Below are 21,338 nucleotides of genomic sequence, written 5' to 3'. Positions count from 1 at the left end.
TAAGCAAATTGCAGTACTTAATATAGTTATAACAAATTGAGTAAAATCAATAAGTATATCTTACAGTATCTTCCAGAAAAAAAAGATTGAATCCAACAATAATGGTAATAGTTATAAAAAATACTTAAAACTTGGCATTTCCACTGGCATTTCCACTCAGTAGCCTAGAAGAAAGGCTGACCCAAGGAACAAGCCCACAACACCCAATGAATCCTTATGTAAATAACTGTAACTTTAGAAAAGGTATTCAGACAAATTTGGAGAAAAGAGATGGGGAATTGAGTTAGTCAGCAAAGCAGGGACAAATAAACCAACTGACTGGGGCTGTGATTAGCTTTGAATGACTTCCTAAACTAAACTTATAAACCTTTTGAACTTTATCCATTTCTGACGAAGCCTGCAATCCACCGAATGATGAGAACAAGGCGCGGGCTGCCAAATTAAGAAGAGGTTTCCTTTTCTACAAAGAAAATTTCCTCACTCTACCCTTTCTTTATCGACAATTGAAGACCCACTTCCCCACCAACTTTCTTTTCCCTGTGGCACTGCCATTACTTTGCCCTACCTATCCTTCTTAATTTTTACTTCGTACATTTGGAGAAGCAAACTTTCCACATAAAAGGAAGGGAAAAAGCTAAAGCTCTGTACGTTATAAAATGTACTGTGTTCTCACAGCACTATTCTCCCACGCATCCCCACACAACCATTAAATGAGGCTCAAATGACAAAGTCTGCTGTTGTAATTCGTTCTACACAAGCAAATTGAAGACAGTCTTCTGCTCTGCCAAACAGCTTTACATTCTCAGAATCCAGGGTCCCCCAGCTCTGAGAATAAGATGGGAAAGGGTGAGGCTGGTGAGCTGTGTGCCCTGCCACATGCGTTAAGAATGACTTTACTGTTCATTTATAGCACATGAGATCACTTAGCCCAGACTGTGGTGTTTCCCGTCCTGCTGGAAAATATTCACCATCATCTGATTTGATTTAACCAAACAGAATTTTGTTTCATTAAATATATTTCTCTGCAAGCAAGTGTGAAACCTGCTCTAAAAATTTAGCTTATCAGAGCAAGAACTGCATCTGCTTGAGGAGGTAGGTTTGAGCTGCTTAAAGCCATGCAGAACCAAAGCAGATTGTGACCAACAAGGTGGCTGATCAATGGAGGCTTGTGTCCATTGTGCACCACCTCCTGTGTGCTTTCTCACCATCTACTTATGGCAAGAAGCACAGAAGCGTCAATTGCAAGATGGTTTTCAAAAGGCAAAAGCCAACTGTCCCCTGAATATCTTTGGGCAGCCCCAATGCAGATGGCAGAATGGCAGTGCTGAAGTGAGGCATGCTCTGCTCAGGAGATTGGTTCTGTATCTCAGGTTTCACCCACTCCTCCCTCCTCTTCTCATCCATGAGCAACACAAAGGGCACAGAGATGACTAAGGTTAGTAATGACTTCTGTTGTTGATTTTAAACAAACTTGAAAACATTTTCCTTCAGCTTGCACGCAAAAAGGCATTAGAGGTATGTTGCCCTGGAAACAAAGCTATTCCCTGGAATTGGCCTTAACTATTTGGAATGAGTGTTTCCTTCCTATTAAGGGAGTCACACTGAATTTAAAGAACGCTAGCTCTTCTGAGAATTGCAGTATATGATTCTGAATGTGTCAGTACAGAGGTTATGTTTGCTGGAGAAAGCTCTCTGTTCCATTAGTTAAAGATGGCTTCCATATCATCTGTGCAGTCATTAATGACCTTACAAGAAAATCTGCTTTTTCAACTATTTAATGTCTGATTTACTTTTGTGCAGTCACAATTGCTTTCATCTCTTCAACATCAGAGGGTTGCAGAGTGTACATAAATGCACCCCTCGAACTGCTGCATCTGAAGAGGGGACCAGCTCCTTCCCATCTACGCCATTCCAGGTCTCTAACTCACCAGCAAAACCAAAACAAGAAGGTTGCAGTATGAATTTATAGAATCAGGCCTTGAAACTTTTTTTACCCGTATCCCAATCAGATTTTCCTACCTTCCCAAAGACAAGATCTTCCATCCCATCACCAGGCAAGGAGAAGAAGTCAGACTCGCTGCCAGACTCTCTTTTAAGGACACCCTGTGATGAGGCACAGACGCTGCTCAGCCCATCCTCCAAGAAGTTCTCACACTCTGTGGGAGCAAAGCAGAAAAAGTTATGGTCTGATGCTTTCTGTAGCATTCAAACCTCCAACTCACATACGCTCAGTCAATTCAAGAGTTTAAATCAACAGCAAGCACAGGTTTATAAATTGAATTCACCTCTCAAAAACGGGACGACAAATTTTTATTAATTTATTCAAGAGTTAAAAACTCATTTTTTTGAAGGCTAGGAATGCACCACTGAAGTACATGGCACAAACAACTCTGCATTAAACAGACATGAGCATACAAATAAAGTGATACACTACATGTCAGTACCTCACACTGAGCATAACAGGATATTATTTTTCCTATTGACTGCAGTGACTGCCAAATTAGATTTATATTCAGTAAGTATCTAAGTCAACAATATTAACTTTCTCAATTAAAAACAATTAATTTCCTCTAACATATAAATGCCAAGGTGCATTTGAAATGCTCATCAGTCCATTACTTGATTGCTTCTTCTATATTTCCCACTGGAAAAGTAACAGTAAGTCTTCTATGACAAGTTTTACTTTTTAAAGATTCAAAAATTGGGCACTTATTTCAATTTCACAAGCTTTCGTAATTGCTGACATTTAAATCTAAGCATATCGCATCTCTTCCTTCCATTTCAAATACTTCCAGCTGTTTGTAGTGGAGTGATGAGTAGCACAGAAATGCACCCCAGCCGTTGAGAAAGCCCATTCCTTCCAAAAACCTTAAGGGCTATGTGCCTGCATCCATAATGCCAATATATCATTTCACTTTTTTTCAGCCTGCAAGCAGAGGTATCAATGACAATTTTGGCATGAACTGAACATTCTTTTTCTCCCAGTTAAGAATACTTGCTGATTATTAGTATTTATGAGAAAAAGAAAAGTGTTATTTTTCAACCTACTGTACCTAAACAAGATGCCTCCAAAACACTTTAGCTTCCTTCGGAGGAGCCAGGGCAATAAAACACTTGTTTGCTCTTAAATAATAGCCAATAAACTCCATCCTTGGCTGCGGCAGGCTCACACATCAACACAGGGAATACAGATTTGGGTTGGGTAGCTTGAAGCCACTTTTTTTTTCCCTTCCCTGTGGAAGGGATGGAGGCAAAGGTGCTGCCCTGGGGCCATGGGGATGGTGAAGCTGGCTGGAAACCCCATCACCCTTCTGAGGAGTTTCCACGCCAGGGAGAGCTGGAAAAGCACTTGCTGGAGAAGGAGCAAGTGTTCCCTCAGCCTTTTCCCTGTTCAGTAAACCTGGAAAATCTGAACTGCTTTTCCATAATCGAGGGGGATAAGGGAGAGGGGAGAGAAAGGGGGAAAAAAAAAAGAAAAAAGAAAAAAGAAATAAAGAAGGGAAAAGCAAAGTTGAGACGGAGTGGCTGTAAGAGAGAGGGCCAGGATGCGGCCCGCTGGCCAGCTGGCAGATGGCAGAGCTTGTCCAAGCCCAGACTGAAAAACAAAGGAGCTCGAGCCACGTTCCAGTGGAAAATGAGCAGGGCCAGTCCAGATGCACCACCGAACGGATACCTCGCCCAGCCGATAAATCACAGCAGCAGTGAGAGGCCGGCAGGAGCCAGCGAGTGACAGTGAGGGGTGGAAGAGGGCTGGGAAGGCAAGGAGGAGCAGAGAGAGGTGGGGGGACCCCACATCTCCCCTCATCTGCGCTGAGGTGTTCATCTCCAAGTCCTGACTCTTACCTCACCTTGGCTGTTTCAGGAGGATATATGAGTTCCCCCCCCCTCCTTTTCTCAGTTTGTTGGGCTCGCCCTGCTGTTCTGAACCATGCACACATTGCACAATGCTGACCTCTGTCTCTCAGTTGCTCCCACCCATGACCCTCCGAGCCCTGCTGGCAGCGCTGTCACAGCACTGGGGCATGTGGACCAGCCCCCATCACACTGCACACACCTCATTTATTGCATTACTGCACTTATCCATTTATCCTTACTGCATGCAACTCCACAGACATGATGGCAACACACTTCTCCACATGATACAGAAGAAAAAAGCTACACAGCAAAAAGCCCTAGGATGAAAATTTCCAAATAACTCCTTTACGTACATTTTCCAAAGCCTCACAGCCTCCAACGTGGGGCTGAGCCCTCTTATTCCACACTGATAGCTAAGTAGCTGCAATGCAGCTCCAAAGCATGTGCAGAAAATGAGAAGCTACAATTCCTCAAGTTTTCCTCCAAGATTTGAGGACTGTCTCCTTACAACTGATTACTGCAGGACTATTCAGTAGGTGAAAAAGTTGTAATTCCCTTTCAAGTTGTGTACTTTCACATTGCATGTGAGCAGTCATTACATTATTTCTGGAATGCCAGCACTTGCAGAGGCTGAGCTCTTCCTGCTGCTGCAGTCAGACAAAAGCACATTTCCCTTGTCATCTTCAAACTTGCCTCAATGTGTTACAGACATGTACTACTGTAATTATTAATTTATGTCTGCAGATATAACTGATTGTATACTACATATATTTCTATAGCATAATATTGTATCAGATAACAAGTATATAACTAATATTGATCCATATGTCTGCATGATTAAAAACTCATCAAGTCAAATAAGCACATGTAATTCTGCAGCCAAATGGAGCACAAAAAGTCCAAAGCATAAAAGCATCACACATAGACTCAAGGGATGCAGGGAAATAATTAGCAAAGAAGCAGTGTGATAATACTGCAGGCTCTCTTGTAAAACACTAGCAAAATAGCTATTCACTGATCATGACTATCCTAACCTGCAAGTCACAGCATTTTTTATTATTATTATTTGAAAAGGAGGAGAGGAGGAGAGGAGAGAAAAAAGATAAAATTAGAAGAAGGGCTTATTTCACTTCAATGGGAGCTAGGACTTCTAGCTAGAATAAGCCCTTCAGGTCAGTCACCCAAAATGTCACTCCCTAGCCCACACTCTGAAAAGATGGAGTTTGAATTTCAATTCAATAGTGATTCAATCCCCATTTTTCTTTCAAGCATCTCAGATGAATTGAAGGAGATTCAGGTGAGATTTCTACACGTATTGCCAGTAAAACAAGTACTCAATGAAAAGTCCAAGCAAAGTCTCTACTCAGAGCTCTGGTAAATTACTGTATTTGTTTTGAACACACATGATTCAATGAGGGGAAACGCTTTTTTTTCCTATCTTGGACACGAAGCCCTCTTTGAAACTTGCCAGACGAGATTTTCTGTCCCTGTGGAAGAGACAGAGCACCCGCCAGCATGGGGACTGTGGGCAGGGTGTGGGAACGATGGCTCTGAACTGCCTTTCTGTTTCCTGAAGTCTGGAAATCATGGGAACTTTGAAGAAAAAAATAAATAAATAAGCAAAAAACCCCATGAAGCCACTAATCTTCATCTGAATATGGATTATGAGAAATTTTGGGTTTTTTTTCCTTTTATTATATTACCATTTTGACTAGAGAACACGTCTGTTTTCTCCATCGCACGTCTAAAATCTGATAGAAAACTGAAATACTGAAACATTTCAAGAGCACAGTTAAGAAGGCGACGCACCACTCAGCTCACTCTGTACTAACAATGACTTATTATAGACTCGTTACACATTTTCTTTAGCTTATATATTTTTTTCCATTGAGGTTAGGATGACAAAAATAAAAAAAAAAGGAAAGACAAGTGGAGGAAAGCAGCAAGGAGAACAAGAGGGATGCTCTACTGAATGCATGCTGGTCAAGAACACACAGCTTACCTGGAGACTCTCCTGTCCGCTTGCGCTCCAGCAGCGAAGAGTCAGGACATGGCTCCAGTGAGCACCAGCTTTCACGGTTTATCTGAAAGAAAATGCAACAGCAAATTAAAAAAAAAAAAAAAAAAAAGGCGGCTTTTGCTATCATCCCCATTGGCCTCTTCTGCAACTTAATTCTGCATCGACCAGTGGATATATATTATGGCTTAATTCCATAATAATAATAATAATAATAATCGCAAAAGTAATTTACCATTATTTTCTTCAGTATCGCTAAACAAAGCACTACGATATGCCAAAAACTGTGTTTCTCTGTGGAAAGTATGAGGGAGAAGTGGCTCCCGCTCAAGGCAGGAGTTCGGAGAAAGGATGAGCCAGAGTTTAAGCTACTAGTGGAGAACTCAAGAGACCTGGCTTCAGTTCTCACTTCCATTTGTAGTGGGATTGCAGGCAAGGTACTCCCCTACTTTCTCAGTTCACTATCTAAAGAACAGTAATTTCTTACTACCTGTACTGCTCCAAGTGTAATTACCTTAAAGATGGCAGGGAACTCTGATAATGTAGAAATGAGGGCTACAGAAGTGTCCAAGTCATGGCAAGAACCAGAAGCACTTTGTACATCTGACTTCACATGTTTGCAATAACTGCAGCGATGACTGTGTTAGAAAATCCCATTTAACACTGAAACATCACATGCTTTATTTCAACATCAGCCTTATTTCACACTGCTCCTCATCCTGTCTGTAACTTCCAGTCTTTCAGTAGGGATGACTGATCTATGCTCAGCCTTCTTCCTGTGTTTTACTCTTCCTCACTTCGGTTCTTTAGTCCAACTTCTCGACCCTGAACTCTGCTGGATTATCCATGGCCCTTGGCTCACCCAACACATGTTTCTCACTGCTTTTGTCTATAACTGGTCTGGAAACCCCTTCACTCTCTCGTCTTCAGCAGTTTGGCTGCTCTTCCTAGATGAACGCGTTTTCCAAACACAAATCCCATTGAGATCAAACCCAGAAGTTGTTTCCCCTCCCGCCTGGCCGCTCCTCACTTGCTTCAACACACAGGGTCTCACATGTTCTAGCTAAATAGTTGCTCAAACGGATGACTTGTCTTACTTCACATGACAGATGCTTCTCCTACCCTCTCTTTGGCTTTCCTTTCCCTCTTCTCTGACAGACAGAATTTTTGCTTTTTTGCCTCTAACCTGTCACCAAACTTCCTTAGTCATCCTGCACCTCTTCACCAGACTCATCCCTTATTCCAGGACCCTTCTACTCCTGATGGGGCTCACTGCTCTAAGAACCCACCTTTCTCCTCCTCTTCTCATGAGCTGATGAGCACAGATTTGCTGTCCCAGCCTGGCCTGCACCCACTGCTCTGCAATGGAGAGCCCTCCAGGGCCTCCATTGGGCTCTCAGCAAAGCCAGCACTCCCCCAAGACCTGTCAGCTGCTTTCTGCACTACATATTTCTTGATCAAGTTTTGTCCCCCTCCATACTTCTGCGATGACAAAATGTGGTTGGAAGGGCCCTTGACAGATCACTTAGTCCCTTTGTGCTGCTCCAAGTCAAGCTTGGCTACAATCTGAGAGGCCTTCATACAACACGCCTGTAAAATCCTCCAGCAGAGAGGATGCCATGATCTTCCCAACCAGCAGCTCATGCTCAGGAAGGTCTGAGAGGAGAAAAATGAGCTTCCCAGGAGAGCCAAAGGCCTCATGCTCTACCAGAGTGAGGGCTCAAGGTGAGTCGGTGCAGAGCCCTGGGCATCCCTCCCTGCTTCCAGGTATTCCACAGCCTGGTTTTCTTCCCATTAATTGCTCCCTGCCTCTGCTCCTTGAGTCCTCATATATACATTAATATAAGATTCCCATCAGACTCTCCTATGCATACACATCTCAAGTCCTTTCCTGCACCGCTGCTCAAACACATGCATTTGCACACACATGCATACCCATCTTCTCTCTTGTCTGCTGCCCCACACCATTTCACCAGTTGCCGACACACATGGGCTTCAGTACAGCACCTTCGTCAGCAGATAGTCACAGACACATTAACAAAGGGTGCAGAGTGAAAGAGGCAGCGGAAAGGCAGTCTGAAGCTCAAGAAAAGATTTTTTTTAAAGCAAATAACAAAAAGCAGGATTCTTATTTTCCAAAGTGACAAAGACATTTAGCTTTAAATGTTGCATAGACAGTGGGTCACCTTTCTGATTGTTTCAGTGGAAGAACCAGCCTGTTCACAAGGCTCAGAGGTATCTAACCTCAGCAATTAAACTTCACCACAGAGTCTATACGTATTTTTCAGCCTTAGAAGAGCTGTAAAGTCAATAAACATCAGATTAATATTCTTTTCTCTTGAGCCAGAGCGCAGCCTACTTTGGAGTACATGTAATTAAAGGCACATCTAGACATTGAGTCTGAACATACATGAGAGGATAAATGCAAATTTGCTCAAATCCACACAATGAAGGAATGATCCATCTTGATATAAAATCAAATCCTGCCTCCTTCTGAATGGTTTGCACATTACTCTTTCCTGAAGACACCGCGTCTCATTCTTCTTACTCTTACACTGATGTTGCTCCACCAAATTAATGGAAACTGCTCTTGGTTTATATTAACATGCACTGCTGGAAAATGATAATGCAGCACTCTGTTCAATAATTATCAGAAAGCAAGCAAAGAATTAGAAGATTCAAGACTGTTTATAACCAGTTGACTGCGGTAGAACACATTAAATTAGGCTGAATTAACGTTATATTTTTTCCTTTAATAGAACCAGTTGAGTCATTCCCTGAAAATGCATTATAGACATTGGCATTTTTTCAAAAAAGATTTGAATATTTTTCCCATTACCCAGCCAGCTCTATCCTTTGCCAAGTATTGAAAATGTCTGCTTTTTCTTTTTTTCTAGAAAAAGCAGTAATGAGAAAGTAACACTGAAGTTTAAGGTGTTTTTTCAAACGTACATGGTTGTGCACAAAATGAAGCATTATGAAGTATTTATCTGAGCAGCCCAAATTCAGGAATAATAGTAATCACCACCAAAACACTAACAAAGGAAACCACTACTATACATAAGCGTTCCCCATGCCAAAAAGAGACCAGACAGGATTTGAAGGAGGTTTACTGCAGCTCTCAGGAAACTGGGTGGTCCACAGAAACTGAAAACATAAAACCCATCATACATTGCAGAACACTGAGTACTGCTTTCCCTCCTCAGCAGCTGAACTGAGGGTGCAGATAGCATGGGCTGCAGGGAAAATGCCATCATAAAAGCACCTGATCACCAGGGTAGGGGGATGTATTAGTATGAGATAATCAGAAATGAGGTTGCTTTGGAATTTTGCAGACACATGCATCTCATACATAACAAAACTATTCCTCCCTATTTCCCTTAGCCCTTGTTCAGCCACAAGAGGAGCTTGACAACAGGACCTCAGGCTGACGGCCACAGAAGACAATAAAAAAACCCCTTGCTTTCCACTATGCCCACACTGATTATAGCCTATTGCTGCTGGGCATCCCACATCGCTGCGGTACGAGCAGAGAGGATGTGCTGATCAGATGGCAAAAGGCAATAAGAAACAGTCCCTGGGAACAGAGCTTCAATATGCTGCATTTGAAAGCATGCCAGGAGAGAACCAGTTATTTTTCCATGCCGAAGCCTGACTGTGTTTATCTGCAGCTCAGACTCTGAATGAATCATGGGAGCATGTCCCCAGGCACCAAAAAGTGAATCCCAGAGGATTTTCTGTGTGCCTGTGAAACGCTAGCAGACCGAATGTCCAAAGAGGGCTTCAGGACAGCAGCTGGGGCTGCAGGCAGCAGACAGTCGTGCTGCTCATTCTGGGCACGCACGCCTGTATTTCCTGAATCTCAGAGACATTTTCCTGCAGACGTTTAATTTGAAACTCGACGTGACTGAGTACAGAAGCCTCTCTGCATAAGAAAACGACAGCACTAGACAATCTGCGAGCCAAACAGGCCGCGATGTTCTCCATCATGTGGGAGCTATTAGTGGCCGCCAGCCTCTATTCCCTCTACTTCCTATTCAGCATCTCCCTCGGCTCTTCCTTCCTTTCCCCCACACACCCATCTGTCCGGGGGAGTTCTCTAACCCTTTCCAGACCTCTCAGAGTCTGCCCACCAGAATCTGTTCCTCCTCCTCAGATGACGTTTCAAAGTTGCCTCTCCTCGCTTCTGCTGCGCTGGCTTTTGGGGACCAGCTGTCATGTCCTTCACAGCCTCCTACAAGGGACTGCCCCCACATGAGAGCTTCCCTTCCAAGGCAGGCACTGGAGCTTCCCAAACCTGCCAGGCCTTCCTGTAACTCAGAAGATTTAGATGGGGTGATAACCGTAGCAAAGCCCTTTTCTTTCTCCCTCTGGTTTCATCTAAACTCTTCTGACAGCGCTTCCATTTCACAACAGGAACACACTGACCTCTCAGGAAATCTTCTCCTGCTTTGAGAGTTTGCACTTGTCACCATCACAGTTACCAGTATAAATCAGCACCAAACATCCCTGAGCAGAAGGAACACGATTTTAGCTTTCGTTTCCTAGCAAATCTCTAGAGATTCATCTTCTTTCCACACTGTTTTAACTTCGTCCTAATTTTATAAGTTTCCATTTCTCTCTCCTTTTTTTTTTTCTTTTTTTTTTTTTTCCAGCTTCCAATCTAGCATAAAGGAAAATATTTAATAGAGCAATTTGAGCTTGCTCGGTGTATCATTAAGTACTTGTGCACCATACTGAGCAGTAATGGACATTAGGAAAGATTTGAATAACCTATAGAAGAATTAGAAAAGCAAAAATTAAACTTATTTCTTTAATTGCAATTATGACTAATCTGTGTCATAATCAGAAATGATAAAAACTGTCTCAAAAGTTTTAATACAAATCTAAGCTTTTCTTTAGGAACTCAAAAAAATTCCTGTAGGATACTCTTTTCAATGTTTCTTCTAACAAACTTCAAACTTTACAGCCCCGTTGGTAACACAATAATCTGGTTGTTGCCTTTTAATTCCTGAACTATAAATTAAAGCTAATTCATCCCCTTCCAAAAAAAAACAAACAAACACCTTTTAAGATCCTGCAAAACTCTTTTTTAGGAAGAGCAGTGTGAGGGATGGGGCACCTGGAAAAGGATTTCCACCATCCTCCTTCAGCAGCCACTGATACAAACAAATTGCACCTGCACAAAGCTCAAGAGCAAAAATTCAAAGAAATGCTTTGATAATCACCTTTCCAGATAGCACTGGGATATATCAATTTACTTACAGTTTTACATAGATAGATATTGTACCTCACTGTGTATTTTCTTGCCTTAAGCTTACTGGAAGGTTTTACAGTATGCATGAAGGACACAGAGACCATCCTCCAATGTATCTCAAAAAGGACAAAGAGACAACACTTTCCTATTATCTACTTATCATCTAGTATAGTCAATACACTACATCAAATCTTCTACCTCTATTGAACGCCAGTACTGGTACAACAATTTTTCATGGAGGTCCTTGCTCACAGCAACAAGCACACAGTGCTGAAAAGAACCACACTAAAGGAAGAGGCTCCTACAACCACGGGACATATTAAATGGCTGAATAAATTAGCACTTTGCGGTATAACAGCAATGCTGAATTCCTAGAGTACACTTTTCTTCCTGGCAATGTCCCAAATGGGAAAGTGAGCATCTTGCCCAAGAACATTTTCCGCCCTTGGCACTGGGGGATCTTCCGCCAGTAGCAGAATTAGAGCCCTGTTAATAACAACCTTTAATTAAGCTTTGAATACAAGAACAATGGCTTTACATAAAAAATAACAAGTTCTGACTGAAAATGGGAGCAATTAACCTTGGGCACATAAATGTTTGCGTGAAAACCCTTCCATTTCATTTAAGCTATCCTCCCTGTTCTAGTTCTACACGAGGCATGAACAAATCAAGTTCTCTGCATCGTAATACATGCACCTCTTACTACTGAACCCTTCAGGAACAAAATCACTGTGGGTAGATACTGTTTTCAGGATCAAAGTTTAGATTTGCTTTAGGGCCACAAAGTTCAATGACAAAGGACAGTGCTTCCCTCAGCCCCAGACCCCAAAGCAGGAAAGAAGACGGTGCAGCTCAGTGAGATCTGTTTATCCAAAGGGCAGCTAACTGAAAACTTTTTTCCCTATTTAAGACATTCTGCTTACCAGTAAGAGCTTGAGCATTCATCCACAGAGCTTTAATGTAGACAGGATCAACGAAAAAAAATGAAAAAAACCAACACATTTCCAGTTGTGACTGCTCAGTCTCCCATTCTCAAAACAAGCCAATTTCTTATTCCCTAACTGCAAAGAACAGTCTTGTCATCCAGACTTGGACACTTCTCTAACTGCGTGTACTTGCAAGGTGCCAGCTCTGGTGGTATCTGTATTCTGTCCCCAGACAGCTCTATTTGTGGTGGCAGGCACCACATGGGATACAGCTGCCAACTCACACACAGGCCCATTGAGACTTCCCATTTTGGGCCTAGGAATAATGCAGTGCAAACTGCTTTACCCTGCCTGGAGCTGACTGGGCTCAATTAACCATACAGCAAGCAGATATCCCACCCAACGCACACCTTCTTCATCTGCTGCAATGCGATCTCAGAAGGAAAGATGATGACAAATTGTTATGCCATTTCTGCATCAACTAGGGCTTTCTGTACAGTGGCAAACCACTGCGGTCAATAACCAAGAACATCATGTTTGCATTGCTGGAGCAGCAAAAAGAGCTACAGTGAAGACGAAATTCTACCCTCAACAGCAAGCTAAGACATGGATTTACCCACTGCCTCTTGTGCTCATGTGTGGGGAGGAAGAGGAACATATCTTAAAGCAAAAAATAACTGTGTGCATCAGCCCTCAAAATTGCTGAGGTTTTTTTTGTAACTTTACAAACCACTTTTTCAGGCACAATCTAAACATGGAAAATTTTAGCCCCAACATAGCAATCCTTAAGAAGGCACATGCATTGCAAAATAGTTGGTAGGATCCAAAATTCTTTTGCAACTGTATCAGGCTGGATGGGGCCCTGAGCACCTGATCAGCTGTAGGTGTCCCTGCTTATTGCAGGGGAGTCGGACCAGCTGGCCTTCAAGGGTCCCTTCCAACTCAAATGATTCTGTGGTTCTATGAAAATACCATCTATAAACACATAGCAGCCAAAATGACAAAAGACATTCTTTGTTCACAGCTTGTTCCAGTTGCCTTCCCCATCAGCTGTTTTTCTTTCCTATGTCATTATTACTGAGTTCCCCATCTTCAAATGAAGAAAAGAACACATTCACCTACCACCCAAAGAAAAGACAGCTTGCACAAGCTGATCAGTAGGCCAAACTGAAAGGTGTCAGGCACTTAGCAGGTACCTTGTCCCAATTTCATTCCAATCAAACACTGTAAATGGAGACTCTATTTGGTTTTGCTGTAAGGATATTTATTTGCTATTCAATGTTTGACACTTCAGAAAAGCCTACACACTGAAATATGGTGACCTAGATAAGTATTTTAATTTAAAACAAAACCAACCAACCAAAAAAAAAACCCCAAATCCCAAATAGCTCTCTCGTTAAGGGTCTGATCCAGCTCCCATTAACGTCAAGAGACGATCTGCCACTGACGCAGTCTAAAGCTGGCTTAGATCCCTGGATCATCAAAATTTAATTTAATCTACTGGTTATGCTATAGAAACCAGCTAAAACATAAGAATGACTAAATAACAAGATTAAGCTGCTTGTAACATAGCTGTCACTAGCACCCTCTATTTTAAACATTTGCACTATTTACAGCCGATGTTCAGAGCAGCAATGCGTGCACACATGCACACATGTATGGACACTGAGTCATTTGCAGGAACAGACATCATAACCCACAGTTTTGAAACTCAATTAGGAAAATACTAGTGGGAACTAACAAGAGCCATACTTTGTTATAAAATCTAAGCTTTGCTGAACAAAAACTAATTTAGGGAACTAATGACATCAGAAATACTGAAGTCAGATAATTATAGTGAATTACATTTCAACCAAGGCATCCAGATACTCTTCATGGAGAAAAAGACTGTCTTTTTTATATTGCAACCAAAGTTGTCAGGGGTACCCCTTATCCCAGTCTCATTAAGCAGTGATTTGACACAAGTAGTGTGTGCACAGTATGTCTACAGCTCTCAATGACTCATAAGGTTTATCTAGAGATTGAATCCCACAGGATTCAGACATTAAGATAAAGGTTCAAACATTACTCAACAGGATCGAGTTGGTACAGAAAGCTAGCTGTAGTTATTTCTGCTTGGTGTCACACATGAAAAACAAACAAAAAAAAAACAAAACACCAAATAATTCATTCAATTGAAGTGAAAAAAAAAAAAAAACTTTCATACCTAAACGATGCTAATTAACCTAAGAAGCGCTAGGTCCATTCTAATGCATGTGAATTAGAGCCAGGATCACTGAAGATAAAAACATTTATCTCTTCAGTCTTTGTATCAGCCCTGAAAACGGGCATGCAGCAAAACCCGTGCAAAAGAAGCCCCATGGTGGTGCAGAAAGCCACTGCCTCTGCTAAGAAAAGGACACAGAGAAGAAGAGAGGCAGAAAGAAACGCTCGTTCAGGAGTTAAGATATCAGAGGCAAGCTGTGTTTTGCAGTCTCTCTGGCTGCTTTCCGATTTCCATCCACTTTGCCAGGAAACTGCTGAAGCTCCAAAAAGCTGTTAGGGAGAAGACATTCCCAGACTGCCACTGTGCCATTTGGTGGAGCGCTTGCTAATTTTAGATTAGCGAAGGAACGCTGGGACAAGTAGCCAAGAGCTGCTGCCGGCTCTTGCTCTGACCAATCTTCTGACAAAATTCACACCCAAACAATAAGAACGACACCTTTCAAATATAAACAAAAAACAGAGGCAAGGGAGGATCCACCGTGCCTTTTTCAGCAGGATATATCTTTGGGGAAAGGGGTGGGGGGCCACATTTCACTCCAAAAATGAACACTGGGAATGAAAATCCTTGACTGAAAGGCACAGAAAAACCACCTGTGACTTGTGAGGTTTGCAAAATACAACAGGAGTGTTTAATGGGGAGAAAAGACCGGGGGGAAGATGGCCAGAATGGTTCTCTGGAAGCGTGTTTGCATGCTACGATGGATAATTCTGAGATAACAGCAAACCACTTCACGCTCACGACTGCAACCCGTCTGCATGCTGAAGGGCGCAAGCTCCTCCTGAACCCCAACCTGCAGCACCCGAGAGAAGGAGCAGGATAAGCAACGTAAACAACCACCATACCTTTAACAACACCACATCTACAGTCCTGTCCACCTTGGAGATGTCGCACAGGCTGTACCGCCTCTTGTGCCGTTCGTACATTTTGTCCAGAGGGCCGCGAGCAGAGGCACAGTGTAGGGAGCAGAGCCCACCATGAACCCCAGCGTGCCTGCTGCGCTCCTGGCCACACGCGCGCGTGCTCAGAGAAGTCCCCGCCGCTCCGAGCCTCTCAACAGGAAAAAGAAAATCCCAGAGCTGCGACCGGTTGATAAAGTCTTCTTGGAACAGATTTGCTTATACAAACACAGGAACTTATAGAAAACAGAAGGTATATCGAGAGAGCTTTATACATATGATTATTACTTCTTTTGTAGCTGCTAAGAATGGTATCAGCCTTCCCGTTATATGAATACGAATAATAAAAAGTTTTCCAGACAACTTTGATATCCCAAAAGCATCAGAATAAAAATTCTGATAGAGAACAAAAGCCAGACAGATGCGATAGGAACCCTGATGCTCCAAGGGAGAAAAGCAGAGGAAGGCTCAGCCACGACGTGTCTGATTCAGAAGGAAAAAAAAAAAAAAGGAGAAAAAAAAAAAAGTCGATCACTGTATCCAAAGTAAGTACTGTCACCAATGTGAGTTTTCTTTCAGCACACAAAGATTTGAAAGAAACAACAAAAAAAAGTGTTTTCTTCCTTTTGAGCCCGTCCGCCGTTCAGCCGAGCAGGCAGGAGGGCTCGGTTTTGCGTTAAGTTTAAATTTCTAATGACAGCACAGGGCGAAAGGAAAGAAAATAATGAAATAAAGCCACTCCCTCCTGGCCTGAGCTGGGACGGCCCTACTTGCCTTTTTAGTACTGCACCACCAGCGTTCTCAGCTTTGAAAATGTCTTTACAGTTGTGGGAGCATGATTCATCTCCTCAGAAAGAAAGGAAAAAAAGAAAAAAGAAGAAAAAAAAAAAAGAGAGGGGAGTGAAGGAGGAAAAAGAAGCAGCTTTCCATCGGCAGCTCCTTGCACCTCCTGCTTCAAGCTCTCAGTCTGTTTGCTCGATACAAAGATGGAGAAGCGAAGGGACGCATTTTGGGAGAGGTGAGGAAAGGGAGGACGGCTGTGTTTCCCTCTGCCCTGGGGCCAGGTGGATGACAGACAGACAGACAGACAAATTCAGGCGCAGCGCTTCTCCAAAATGGGGATGGAAACTTACGATGTAATCAGTGCACCCAAAAAAAAAAAAAAAAAAAAAAGAAAAAAAGGAAGCAAAAGATTTCAGTAACTCGTACTCAGAAAAATACAAGTTTATCTCATTTATTCTAACTGAGAAGCAGAGCTTTTTTTCTTTGAGAAAAAAAAAAAAAAAAAGAGGCAAACACAGGGTTTCTCAGTTTTTCTAACGCTGGGCTAGGCAGCAAATCTTTCCCCTCTCAATAGCTCATTCACATCAGCTGGGCCCTGCATGCATGCTGCCACATGGTTTCCTGTTTTCAAACTGCCCCCTCGCAGCCCCCTCCACTTTCCACCCCACCCTGACCTCACCAAGGAGAAAATGTTTCCATCCTTCCCTGACTTTAGACATTCTCTCATTCACGGATTCGAAAGGGAATGGGGGAGGTTTAAAAAAAATAGAGAGAGAGAGAGAGAGAGAAAAAGAGAAGAAAAGGGGAAACGAGGGGATTGGATCCGAGTGCAGGAGTTTGCATTGAGGAAACTTGCTGCTTTGGTTTGGAGAGAAAGCTGGAAACAGAGGGATTGTTAAACTTCTGGTGCAAAGCAGGAGACGCGGACGTTGGAACCAGTGCTGCCAAACCAACATTTAATTGCAGATCTCAAAAAGCCATCCTAAGCAACAGCTGATGGATGCTTCCACTGCAGGTCAGAATGAGTTTGCAGCACATGAATGCAAGAAAACTCTTCCAAAGGAGACCTAAATCCAGAGATCCCACCATGCTGGAGCCCCTCACTTTGTAGTGCTATCTGCTCTTCTGTCCATCCAAACTGAAGCCTGCCCATGAGTTACACAGGAACTGACTCACACACACACCTCTTTGGTAAAATAATGAAAAATGGGAGTTTGCAGAAATGCTAGGCATTGTTTTGGGCTACGCTGGGTGTGACACCCCCAGTCTGTACAGTCAGATCGTGCAAAAGCCTAATTGCCCTCTGGATCCAGCAGGAAATGATGCTGGATGATAATGACATCCCAGCTGAGGGCCATCGTTACCTCACTGCTCGGCGGTGCAGTGACCAGGCTCAGCACTGGGCACAGATGTGAGGAAGACCTCCATGCTGAAGCAGCGCAGGGACACAGCGTGTCACCTCCTCCCGGCACGTGGCTCTTACCTAGTCACTGCAAGGCATCCCACCCAGCTCTCACGAGGCTGCAGGCTCGCCCTCACAACCCAAAGCTTCATCTCCCCAGCCCACAGCCAACTGGAAGGATCTCCTTTTAGGTCTCCCCTGCTCCAACATCCCCAGCACGAGAGCTCAGCCAATGACTCTGTTCTTCCCAGTAACAAACAAAGCTTCTGCTTTCAGTATTAGGACACACACAGAATGTGGTAGTGCTCTGGGGACTTTCTGGAGTCACTGGTTTTCTCTACATGTAATGAATCCCAGCAATCACGTGCCCATCAAGATGAGGAATCAGAAATGGCTGTGACAGCATTCCAGCCCCTCAAACGCTACCATAAAAGGCTGGGATTTCCTCAAATCTAAATTTACAGGATAGAAACCTATAAACAAAGCGTGTGAATTCAGGTCAGGTAAAGGAATCTACAGCAGTCACCATGCCTTAATGATGCTCTATTCTTTGTTATGTAGCACCCATATTTTTTAACCAATACAGCAGTTTTTGTTTTCACATCATTCTGTTGATAGCTGCTGGCATGTAAGGCTTCTCATCCACTGGTCAAGATTCACCCAAGGGACAACTTCACAGCTCTGTGCTTCACTTTAATGCACATCACCTTTAATCACAGGACCTCTCTGACAACTGGGAGATTGCCACTGAGCATTACTACTGAGTGCACAGCGCATATTTCAGGAGATGTGAGATAGGTCAGCCCTGTAGCTGCACCACCTCCACGTCGTTTGTGGCTGCACACGCTCACTCACCCTTCCCAAAGGTAAGGAGAAATGAGAAATGTCTCTGGCCAAAGGAGGTGGAGAGATGCACTGGGAGATGTGCAACCTTCACAGCAGAAAGAAGAGGACAGTTTTTCTAAGCTAGGAGCATCTTTGTATGGTTGAAAGCCACAGGTAACCCAATGCACGTTGCCATGGGACAGCAGGAGCAGAAACTTCAGGTGCACATTGCAGGCAGGTTGACAGGGCTGGCAAGGTCTGTGCCCTGCCTGTGACTCAGGAAGACCTGCCATCCTCCGTAAGTACCATGCTTTGATCTAGTGAGGATCAGGAAGCTAATGCCAACTGATCCACTTGGATGCTCTATGCTTTCAGCCACAAAGTGAAATGATCAACAGAAAACAAATAAACCTATAAGAAAAATCCCTGCCTCTCTCCTCTCTTCTCAACTTTAAGCTTCCAAATCCCTAATTTGTTCCAAGAGTTTTTTTCTGTGGTTATGTTCCTGACTCACAGCCAAGATCAGGAGGCCAGTGACGACTGCAAGCACCCGAAGTTCATCTCAATTTCCACCCATCTTGGACTGCTGGGGGGAGGCAAAGAAAAAGCACACAAAACCCCCACATCATAATATAAACAAACAGCAGATAATGGGCCAGACGTACTCCCACTTGGGAGGCCATCACTCCCTTCCCATGTTAGGTGGGGCTTTTGCTGCATTGTTTCAGGGTAGAAATCCTGCCCTGCACGCAGCCCTACGGACACACAGGCACGCAGAGGAGATGCAGAATGCAGGCTCAGCCCAGCCAGAGCACAACAAAGGCTTCCAGCCCCTTCTGCCCATCTGTTTAAAGCAAGTCTCTGCATGCCACGTGCACGTTTAAACATAAATGCCGCATTTAGGCTCAGAAACAAAATGCACAAGACAATCAGAGGATAAGGATGAAAAGAAAACAACTCCATCAAGTGAACAATTCTGTCTTTTGCTCTCCCTTCCTTCAAGTGACTCAAAATGGAGAGGAGACGCGCGCAGCCCAGGCCATCGGCTGCTGATGCGACACTTCTGGGATGCTTATTGAAACCATCTGGAAGCACTGAGCTGCTCGGTGCAGACAGGAGTTTGAAACTATCCAATCGTTTCATATCCAAACCAAAGTCCAGTGTTGTGAATTTCAAGGGAAGGAAAAAAAAAAAAAAAAAAAAAAGAAAAAGCAAGCGCTCAGTTGCACCATATGATCTGTAACTCATCCAGATAAAACTTCTCCTCCTCTCTCCGCTAACAGATCTCTTAATGACAAGGAAATCATGGTTATTCTAAAACAGACAGCACTATTGTTATCTGTTTCAAATTACGTTTGCCATATAGTTATGAAACACTGAAAATGATGCAATCTGCAGAAATACTGAGGAGCATTAACATTTTAAACCGTGGCTCTGATAGGAACTAACGGAGCCGCACATGAAAGAATTCTCCCTCTTAAGCAAGTCAAAACCCACTATTGGGCACTAGATGCAGGAGGTAATAAATTTGTCAGACAGCAAAAGAGAATAATTACAATTCAAACTGCTCTTTTCTTCAAAGAAATCAGTTTTTTGGAAAGTGATTTAAAAATTCTACATTTCTGGCCTTGCCAGGAGAGACAAAATAGCCTCCTTTTTATTCCCCAAAACTAAATAAGGCAAAGGAAATCTGCACTCTAATACTGTAAAGCCTGTAAGAGGAGTGTGTCCAATCTGGATGGGAAGGCACATCCTGCGTGTCTGGGAGGCAGGTCAGCACTGCAGAGCACAGACCAGGCAAATGCTCCAGCACAGGGTTTGGAGGTGAAAAGGCAGGGGCTGAGCACCAGCAGACACCCATGCTGCACTCCTCAGTAAAGATTAAGTGAAAGAAAGCATTTCTCATTCTTGCAAGAGGATTGCAAGACACAGAAGAGGGTTGAGATTGACCCCTTCCAGCCCAGCCTGTCCACCTGCATCATATTTTGGGCTTGGGTGTACCCCTATGGATGTGGCAAGACCCACCTGTGCCCAGCTGAGCAGCATCCTCTTAAGTGGGCAGCCCCAAAAGGATGGCCGTGACGCTGGATTCCCCTATGAATCCAAAAGAAAGAGGTGGCAGGGAGAGGGGTGAGGATGGTCCCCCACAGTCTGTAACATGGATCCTGTCCATGACAAGCACTGTGCTGCTGTAGCCCAATTTAATCCATGGAACAAATCTTCTGCAGCACCAAAACAAATCTGAGTTTCCAGCCTGGGCATCCCCAGCTCTCCTATATGCCCGTTTAAATCATTCAGATCTTCACTCCAAGGTCTGAGAAGGACATCTCCTTGCAGAGCCACCCTGTACTTCAGGAGACACAACTGAGCTGAATCCTGCATCCAAACAAAGCTTCGTACAGCTGCAGCCCGCGTTCCAGCTCACAGACATAGCTGCCTAATAAACAGTAGAAGAGCCACGAAGAAGGAACGAGGAGGACTTGGAAAGCTCTCAGACACATGCATACACGGAGCGCATGGTTTGAGAAAACACAAAAACACCTTGAGAGACCTTCAGCCATTTCCTGACCTTCACTTTTCTAGCATTTCTCAGAGGCTTGCTGTACATTTCTCAGGAATTTCCATTGTGCAAATAACCTTCAGAAAAATGCCGAGGCTTTTGTCTGCCATGGAGCATGCCTGAACATCCTTTCAGAGGAAGCAAACTGCCCATCTTATTGCTCCCAAATGGTTACAGGAAAAACACATCCCACACACGAGATTAGCAACCTCTCAGCTGATCTTACATCAGTCTGCAACATACAGTTCTGCCTTTACCAAAAATAACTGCAAACGGAGGTGGCTGGCTGGCTGAAGTGCTGTAGGAGCTTGGACAATGTCAGATGGTGTTAACTTCAATTTCACTTCATGTTTTTCGTTTCCAATGTGCAAACTGTATATTCTCACAATGAGAAATTATCTTTGCTGCCATCCTAGTAGCCCAGCACGTGGCTCACCATTGCCAAACTCTCTCCAAATGAGAATGTGTGGCAGGGATAAACCAGGATTTGATCCCCATGTGGAATGTGATTATTGACCATTTTAGTAGCTCTGGGAGCAATGCAGGTTCTG

The 21,338-nt window shown here is 43.5% G+C and overlaps 1 protein-coding gene across 1 annotated transcript in view; it reads right to left on the bottom strand.

The window, feature by feature from the left end:
• The window catches only part of AKAP13 (A-kinase anchoring protein 13), a gene marked incomplete at both ends in the record, with an annotated part of 140,776 nt that overhangs the window by 49,174 nt on the left and 70,264 nt on the right, over nucleotides 1–21,338 (bottom strand). The window contains 2 exons of the mRNA XM_079540951.1: nucleotides 2,020–2,156; nucleotides 5,858–5,939. Coding sequence (XP_079397077.1) covers nucleotides 2,020–2,156; nucleotides 5,858–5,939 — 219 coding nt within the window. The remainder of the gene's footprint in view (nucleotides 1–2,019; nucleotides 2,157–5,857; nucleotides 5,940–21,338) is intronic.

Source organism: Tetrao urogallus, assembly GCF_951394365.1.
Source record: "Tetrao urogallus genome assembly, chromosome: 11".
Lineage (NCBI taxonomy): Eukaryota > Metazoa > Chordata > Aves > Galliformes > Phasianidae > Tetrao > Tetrao urogallus.
This window is presented reverse-complemented; position numbering and strand designations above follow the sequence as displayed.